General features: G+C 45.5%; 1 protein-coding gene across 1 annotated transcript in view; it reads left to right on the forward strand.

Moving 5' to 3' along the window:
• The window catches only part of LOC143041828 (uncharacterized), a 9,407-nt gene extending 4,501 nt beyond the window's left edge, over positions 1-4,906 (forward strand). Inside the window, exons 2-3 of the mRNA XM_076213915.1 lie at positions 2,921-3,055; positions 3,663-4,906. Of these exons, the coding sequence (XP_076070030.1) occupies positions 2,964-3,055; positions 3,663-4,650 (1,080 nt within the window). The 5' untranslated portion in view covers positions 2,921-2,963 and the 3' untranslated portion in view covers positions 4,651-4,906. The remainder of the gene's footprint in view (positions 1-2,920; positions 3,056-3,662) is intronic.
• The last annotated feature ends 5,030 nt before the right edge of the window (positions 4,907-9,936 follow it).

Raw genomic sequence — 9,936 nt, forward strand, 5'->3', positions numbered from 1 at the left:
GGGTAAAAGTAAGGTGATGAGGTGTACAAGGGGTGAAAGTGGAAGTAGACTGGAAGTGAGCATTAAGGGAGAGAGACTGGAGGAAGTGGATAGTTTTAGATACTTGGGTGCAAATCTGGCAGGAAAGGGTAGAGTAAAGGTGGAGGTAGAATGTAGATTGAGAGAAGCGAGTAAATGCCTTGGTGGATTAAAGAGTGTAATGAGGAATAGACATTTGGGAATGGATACTAAGAGGAGACTGTATGAAGGAGTGATTGTGCCAACAGCACTGTATGGGGCAGAAACATGGAACATAAGAGAGGAAGAGAGAAGGAGTTTGAATGTGTTTGAGACGAGGTGTCTCAGAAGTATGATGGGGGATACTAGGCTAGATAGAGTGAGAAATGAGGAGGTGAGGAGGAGAACAGGGGTGGAAAAGGAGCTGGGAGACAGGTATGATGAAAGAATAATAGGATGGTTTAGACACATGGAAAGAATGAGTGAAGAGAGATTAGTAAAAGAGGTATGGATCGCAGATGTGGAGGGAGTGAACATGAGGGGACGTCCTAGGATGAGATGGATGGATGGGGTGAAGGGGGCTTTGGGGAAGAGGGGAATATCTGTTGAGGAAGGACGGGAGAGGACAGAAGACAGGGGTGAATGGAGAATGGTTGTATATGGATGATGTTGTGATTGCATGAGGTGGAATGGGCGGGGGGGTTGGGGGGTGAGGTAGTATGTGTGAGCAAAATTTGAATGAAACCCGAAGGGATTTCTCCCCGTCCTCTCCTTTTATGCAATGGGGGGACGGAGAGGAGGGGGGGTCGCCGTTTTAATGAAGCGGCCTTGCTGTGGATGTGCTGTGTCTTGCGACACTGCTTCTGACCCAGGGCAGTGGACAAGGTGCAGGGATGACCCGTCATCCAGGAGGTGCTCAGATAAGAGGAAGGGTGGAGGGGTGTGGAGTGTATTCAGGGATGGAATGGGTGGAAATGTTTATATGCCTTTCCCTTTTTGGCTATCTCCCTTGTAAGGGGAAAAAAGCCTTGGTATATATATGTATGTATGTACATATATATACATATACATATATATATCTATATATATATTTATATATATATATATATATATATATATATATATATATATATGATATATATATGTATGAAGTATGGAAGACAAATGAGTGGAAGGGCGGTGAGGTAAACACAGAACAGTTGGAGTTTTATTCACTGACGTTTCGTCCTTACCAGGACATTTTCAAAGTAGGAATGGTAAGGACGATACGTCAGTGAATAAAACTCCAACTGTTCTGTGTGTTTAACTCACCGCCCTTCCACTCATATATATGTATATATACATACATATATATATATATATATATATATATATAAATATATATACATACATATATATATATACAGTATATATATAAATACATATATACACATATATATATATATATATAAATGATGTATATAATATATATATATATGAATATATAGATATACAGTATATATATACATATATACATACATATATATATATATATAACTGATATATAATATATATACATATATATATATATATATATATATATATATATATATATATATATACATATGTATGTATGTATGATGTATATCATACATTTATATGTATATATATATATATATATATATATGTATATATTATATACATTATATATATGAATGAATATATATATATATAATATATTTATATATATATACATTATATACATGTATATATATAAACATACACATGTATATATATATATATATTTATGATTTATATGTACATATATGTATATATATGTATATATATACATATTATATATACACAATATAAATATATATATATACATATATATATATTCATATTTATATATGTATATATGATTTATATATATGTATATATCATACATATATATACATATATATATATATATATTTACATATATATATACATGTATTATGTACAATATAAATATATATATATATATATACATATATATATATATATACACATATATATATGCATATATGATTTATGTATATATATACAATATAAATATATATATATATACGTATATATATATATATATATATATATGTGTATATATATATATATAAGACTGAAGGTGGAAGAAGCAGACGAGGAGTAATGGGAGAATTTCACGTGAAATTTCACGTGAAATTCTCCCATTACTTCTCGTCTGCTTCCTCCCCTTCAGTCTTATTTGTTATGATATAGTCTATATATATATATATATATATATATATATATATATATATATATATATATATTTATGTATATATATATATATATATATATATATATATATATATATATATATATATACAAATATACATATATCTTTTTCCAACCACAAATCAATTTTAATTCCATGCCATCGCAGTCGAGACTGAGAATAGCTCGATGGAGGCATTCGTTGGAAATTGAATCGTGGACGAGCTGTCGTACTCAAGCATGTTTATATATATATATATATATATATATATATATATATATATATATATATTTATGTATATAAATATACATATATATAAATATATATACATATGTGTGTTTGTGTGTGTATACGATGGGTGTGTGCATATAGTTGTATGATATTAATGATGACGGTATTGATAATAATAACAATAATACCTTGTGGTAACTAGATTAATAACGATAAGAATGATAGTAATAATAGCAATAATAACTAATAATAATGATTATAGTATTGATAATGATAGTAATAATGATAACAATAATAATGATAATGTTGATAATGATTATTTTAATAATAATAATAATGTTGGTGATAAATTCAATTATAATAATAACAGTAACATAATAGTAATAGTAAGAACGGTGCTGTGACGATACTAGTATTAACAAGACCATACTTGGACAGCGAAAGCCGAATTTTGTAAAAAGAAGAAGAATTGTTTGGGCGAATGCATCATAGACGGGAAGGACACCTGCTCTTCCGGGAACGTCAACAAAAACCTGTGCTCCCGCGTCGATGGATGCGCTTGCTGCCAACCAGGTGACTGATGGTGGAGGAGGAGGAGGAGGAGGAGGAGGAGGAGGAGGAGGAGGGGAAGGGGAGGGGAATGTGAGAAAGGCATTGGAGAGGGAGGAATAAAGGGAGGGAAGGGCAGGGTAGAGGAAGAAGGTAGAGGGAGAAGAAAAGGCAAGGTAGAAGGAAAGTGTGGAAGGTTATTTTTGGTGAATGCATGTGTGTACTCTTATAGCTGAAAAGACGTGAATTGGTCTAGTAATTTCTCATTCTCTCTATATGATTTTATGTATTATCAAACATGAGTTGATGTAAGAATTTCTCAGTTTTTGTGTGTAAATTCCTGTTTAATAGCAGTTCTTGTGATCTATTTTCTATCCTTTGGATGAATGCACTTGAATCGTTCTAGTATTTTTCCCATTTTCTATGTTCAAATTTCCAGATGAATTAACATTCATTTCTCATTTAATTGCTCATTTTCATGACACTGTATTTTCCCATTTTCTGTGTTTACTTGAATTGACATTCATTGCTCTTGCAACTTCCCATTTTCATGATACTGTAGTTTCCCACTTTCTATGTTTACCTTTTTTTCTGAATTCCCACCTAAAGCGAATAATTTCTCTTCCAACAGCTACTACTACAACTACAACTACAACTACAACTACAACTACAACTACAACTACAACTACAACTACAACTACAACTACAACTACAACTACAACCTCACCAACCACAACTACAACCTCACCAACCACAACTACAACCTCAACAACCACAACTACAACTTCAACAACCACAACTACAACCTCAACAACCACAACTACAACCTCAACAACCACAACTACAACCTCAACAACCACAACTACAACCTCAACAACCACAACTACAACCTCAACAACCACAACTACAACCTCAACAACCACAACTACATCTACAACTACTACTACTTCGACCACGACTACGTCTACTACTACAACTACTACTTCAACTACTACAACTACTACATCAACTACATCCACATCTACAACTACAACAACGACTACATCTACAACCTCACCAACCACAACTACAACCTCAACAACCACAACTACAACCTCAACAACCACAACTACAACCTCAACAACCACAACTACAACCTCAACAACCACAACTACAACCTCAACAACCACAACTACAACCTCAACAACCACAACTACAACCTCAACAACCACAACTACAACCTCAACAACCACAACTACATCTACAACTACTACTACTTCGACCACGACTACGTCTACTACTACAACTACTACTTCAACTACTACAACTACTACATCAACTACATCCACATCTACAACTACAACAACGACTACATCTACAACTACATCAACTACAACTACAACTACATCAACTACAACTACATCCACATCTACAACTACTACAACTACATCTACTTCAACTACATCGACTACATCTACAACTACTACAACTACATCTACTACAACTACATCGACTACAACTACATCTACCACAACTACTACGACCACAACTACTACAACCACAACTACTACAACCACAACTACTACAACTACTACAACCACATCTACAACTACAACTACTACAACCACATAAAGACTTAAAGCTAAGGGTTCAAGACGGCTTACCTTCCTCCTTCTCCCTCTCTTCCCTCCTCCTCCTCCTCTTTGTGCCCCGTCTCAAACCCGTTGTCCCTTCTTTCTGTCCCGCCTCCAACCCTCTGTCAATTCCTCCATCCTCCCCCTCTTGTGCCGTCTCCATCCCCATGCCCCCTTCTCCTCCTCCATCCCTTTGCTCCCCTCTCCCTCTATTCTCACAAACAAACAAACAAACAAACAAACAAACAAACAAAAAAACAAACACGACCCATCCAGGAGAGGTTGAACCAAAGATCCTGCCTGCCTGCCTACCTGCCTGCTTGGGGCCTCAAAGCTCAGCACGCGGCGGCACCCGCTTCTCTCGCGCAAGATCGACCTCTGCCGCCGCCGCCGTCGCCACCAGCAGATGCCAAATGCCCGCAAAGTCCATCGGCCGCTGCCGCCGCCGCCGCCGCGGCCCTCCTGCGTGCGCATGCACCTGTCGCGGACTCTCCATCGCTGACGCATCCTCCTCCTCCTCCTCCTCCTCCTCCTACTCCTCTTCTTCTCCTCCCCTTCCCAGGTGGTCTAAATTTAGCTGTTTAGTTTGGCACCTCGTTGTCTGTTTGCTCCTTTCTGGAAACCACCGGACTTTGCTTGGGAAGCGACTCTGATTTGGGTTTTCGTGTGTCATTTTGAAAAACGCCACCCTCCCTCCCCCCCGGACCCTCCGTCCCGGGTTGGCAGTTTTGTGTGTTTCATCTATTCTATCTGGGAACCCAGCTTCTCTTGGGGTGGACTTTGGTTTGGGTTTTCGAGTGTCATTTTGAAAAACTCCACCCTCCCTTCCCCTCGGCCCCTCCGTCCCGGGCTGACAATTTTGCGTGTTTTCCCTTTCTATCCGGGACCCCAGTTTTATTCGAAGCGGGAGGAAGGGCAGATTGGGGGTGAGATGGGGTCGGGGGTTGGCTTCACGTGTCATGTAATGGTGTTATGGGGTCAGTTCCCCAGGGAGAATCCCTGAAGGAAAAGGGAGGTCCCCCCTGGTAGCGACTGTCTCCGAAAAGTCATGTAGCAAATAACAGGTCCCAATATAGCAATGGTGCATCTCTCTTTCGCCATCCGAGAGATCGAGAGAAGAATAAAAGAAGAAAAAAAAAAAAAAGTAAAAAGATAGACGGGATGCTGCTCCCATTGCCTTCCCGTCGTCGACAGAGACTTGCCGCAAGTCATCTTCTTTCCACAGGCGGACCCTCTCAAAGTCGTGGGCTCCTTCCTGCCCGTAGGTAGGTAGATCTCACTGACCGCCGACACCCACCCATTCCCCGACCCCACCCGCTCATGGATGCGACGGGGTCACTTGCGGCCGCCTGGAACCATCAGTGGAAAGAGGAGAGAGAGGGAAGAGAAAGAAAAGAAAGCAGCGCCGAAAACTGTCGAGCCTCTCCTCTGCACATGAGATCTTCGTCGGCAGGTGGAGCTGATATTCGTGGCAATCGTCGTTCGGCTGTCGAACATTTTGGACTACACACACATAGAGAAACAGATAGATGTACTGTAGATGTGTGCATGCATATGGAATTGTTAATTTGGCCCCTAAACATTCGCGATTAAAGTAACACCATCCACGTGTGTCTTTCATTACCCTCTGCCTCCTGATGATAGATTGCGTGCGTGCATGTATTTATGTGTGTGTGTTAGTGTGTGAGTTCAGCCTTGCAGGCACAGTAACTACCCTTCCTCCTCCGCCCCATGGACAGGGTCTGCCTGAACTGCCACACCATATTGGAAAAGACAATACAGATGATCAAACTGTAGCCATTCCTTTTGCCATGCCTCACTTGTGCGCAGGCAGACATACATAAAAGATCTGGATATCGTATATAGGTCTGAATCTCTTTTATTTTAACTATGAAGACTGTGACCAAATGTCATAACTGCCACTACTCTGTGACCAAAAGTCTCGTGACCGAATGTCGCGAATGCGCTGGAAGGGGAGGGTGAGGTGGGAAGAGGGTGCCAATCTCTAGACAGAATGAATGACACTATTCCAACATAAATGGAGAAATGAATAAACAAAATATAAACGAGCAACTTATTAGTGAAAACAATAAAATTAATAAAAAAAATAAACATTTATCTATACACCAAGGGTTTTCCCCCTTATCAGGGAGATAGCCAAATCAAAAGATAAGTACTCACTCCAACCCATTTCACTCCCAACCATCCCACTCCTATCCACCACCCTTTCCTACATCACCTCATCTTCCCATGGATGACGGGTCATCCCTGTATCCCGCCGACTGCCCTGGGTCAGAAACAATGCAGCAAGACACAGCACATCCATAGCAAGGCCGCTTCATTTAATCGGCGACTCCCACTCTCCGTCCCCTCATGCAGAAAAAGAGAAGACAAAGAGATATTCCTTCGGGCTGCGTTAAAATATCATTCACAAATAATCACTCCCTACTGTTTGCAAGGATTACAAGTATTGTTGCTGGGGCAGCAGTGAAACAGGTTGTACGGTTCGTAGGTTTATTAGTAGGTAGGTTATGAGTACAGAGGAGGCACAACATGTACCTAAGGAGTCTACAGAGTAACTGGCCCGTGGGAGTAAGTCATAGATGCTGTAAGCACACAGACGAGAAGGGAGTCTTTGTTGGATGTATGAAAGGGCTTTTGTCCGGGGGCGTCGTTGTTGGTCAGAGCACGCCGTTACACACTATTACATGCTGTGCTCGGGAGGTCCGCGCGCGAAGTGGTTGGACGAGAACCCGGAGGACACGCAGGTGGACGTAGGCGGGGTCCACCCGTGCCGCGGCCCGGAGTTCCTGGAGCGTCCTGTCGGCGTCGGGCGACGGGCCGTCCCCGCGAGCGCCGGCGTTGCCGGCGACAACGCTCCTGACATGCGCGGCGTCCTTGTCGCAGTCGGTCTCGTCCTCCGGCGTAGGGCGGGAGACCGGGGCTCGTGAGAGGGCGTCGGGTATGCAGAGTTGCTTCCCGGCGCACTACTTCGCCGTGAAGACGAGGAGCGAGAGCCTCTCCTTGAGCCGCTGTAGGCAACGTGAAGTGGGGCAATCCAAACAGGTACAGTTTGCATCTGGACGCGGCCCACGTGACACCAAGCGTCTCCAGCTTAATCGTGGCGTATCGGGTTTCGGCGTCCGTCAGGAACCGCGAGCCACACTGGACGAGACCCCTGGCCGTGATCAAGGAGGAGAGCGTATCCGATGCCGTAAAGGCGTGCGACGCATCCGTCTGCAGTACCACCGTCAAGTCGGGGTCGGAGGGCGTCCAGGTGAATGGGCGCTTGGGACTCAACAGAGGCCGTAGGGGTTGAGCCGCCGCAACTATGGCGGGAGTGAAGTCCTCCAGTTGGTTCACCAAACCCATGAAGGAGCGTAGGTCGGGCAGGTTGGCGGGCTGGGGGAAGTCCCGTATGGCCCTTGCCTTGTCCTCGTCTGCGGATATGCCGTCGGCGGAGAGGCGGTAGTCACAGAAGCTGACGCTGGAAGCGGCGACTGTGAATTTCGCCTTGTTAAGGGTAATGCCATGATCACGGCATCTGGTAAGCATGTGGGAGGGGAGGTCATCGTCAAACAGAAGGATATCATCCACCACCTTAACGCAGCTGGACACGCCTTGCAGAGCCGCGTCTCCCCGGAGGTAGTAGGCATCGCCGGTGGCTGCGAAGCCCATCTGTCCCCGGCAGTGCTTGTACCGCCCGTACGGGGTGATGAACGTGGTTAGGTCCTGGTTCTCTTCTGCGAGGTCTATCTGCCAGTAACCGTGGAGGGCATCCGCCGTCGCGAAGAACCTCGCGGAGGGGGTGACGCTGCGGACCACCGCAAACGGAGTGGGCGAAGGATGAGTGGGGTGCGTTACCTGAGAGTTGAGTTTCGTCAGGATGACCGTGATACGTACATCTTTACTCTTGGCCACGAGGACCATCGGGTGGTGCCATTTTGAAGGTTCCTCGCCGACAGGCGTGATGATACCCTGCTGCTTCATTGAATCAAGTTCTTCCCTCACTTGATCCCGGAACGCGAACGGTATCGCCCTGGGCATGTGGATGGCGAAGGACACCGCGTCGACCTTCAGGTGGATTCTCATGGGGGTACCCACCATCTTCCCTAGGGGGGTGGCTGGAGGTCATCCTTGGATACCAGAACGTCACTGAATTCCTGTAGGAAGTAGTCGCGAGCGGCGGCTGGTGAGCTGTCAGAGGGAAGTGTTAGCGCGGCGCACCTGTTTGCGTACGTCACCTCAAGGATAGGCTTCGGGAAGTCGGGCGGGATTATTGCCAACTCCCGACAGTGGCCGAAGGAGAGGAGCGGGGTTTGGACCCCTCGTGAACCCGTATGTCGGCGGTGCAGTTTCTGTCGCCGAGCGTCAGAGTAACCTGGAAGCGTCCCACTGCGGGGAGCATCTGGGATCCGTCGGCCATGTATGTCGGCGCTGAGATTGGCGGCTGCAAGCTAGCCCTAGATATCCCCAGTGTGCCCAGGTGCCGGGCGCCTATCACTGTGACGTCCGCGCCTGTGTCCGGCAGCATAAGCAAGCTCGAGGACACGTTCCCGAAGCGGATGTGGATGTTGACAGGTGTCGGGGAGCGGCCGGAACCGTCGGACACCTGGCGGCAGGTACCGACCTTCCCAGGGGGAGGTATGGGGGTGCCGGGACTTGGCGGCTCGTGGTGATTCTCGTCCCGATCCCTGGACGACTTGCAATACTTCTCCCAGTGACCTTTCTGGTGGCAGGCGCGGCATCGGGCGTTCCTGGCAGGACACTAGTGGGTGAGAGGGCGGTGTCCCTTGGTCCCGCAATTGTGGCAGATGTCGTCGGGTCGCAAGGAGGGCGCGGGAGGTGGCTGAGGTGGGGGTGCGCGCGCCTGGCGTAAAGCACTTTTATATACCGAAACGGCGCACACCTGCGGGTTGCCCTGGCGGTCCGAGACTGTCCTCCTCGCCGCCTCGTGCAGGCGGCAGTTGGTCACTACCTCCTGCAGTAATGCGGTTGCGGGGAGATAGTTGGTGCCCTGTACGAGTTCCTCGTCTCTGACACCCATGACTATGACAGTTTTTATCTGGGCCTCCGCGCTAGCGACGGCGCCTAAGGCGCACAGGTCTACCTCCCGAGTCTTGTTCTTGGCGCGGCCGTAGAAGTCGTCGAAGGACTCGCCTTGCTCTTGCCTGCATTGGAACAGGTCACGGCAGCGGAGGGCCTCGACTCGCGCGTCCCGGAGGTAGGATTGCAGCCGGTCGAGCACTTCGTCGGCCGAGAGTGGGGTATCGTGGGAGATGTCCAGCAAGT

Source organism: Oratosquilla oratoria, chromosome 32 (assembly GCF_046742065.1).
Source record: "Oratosquilla oratoria isolate Oo_2021 chromosome 32, ASM4674206v1, whole genome shotgun sequence".
Classification (NCBI taxonomy): Eukaryota; Metazoa; Arthropoda; class Malacostraca; order Stomatopoda; family Squillidae; genus Oratosquilla; species Oratosquilla oratoria.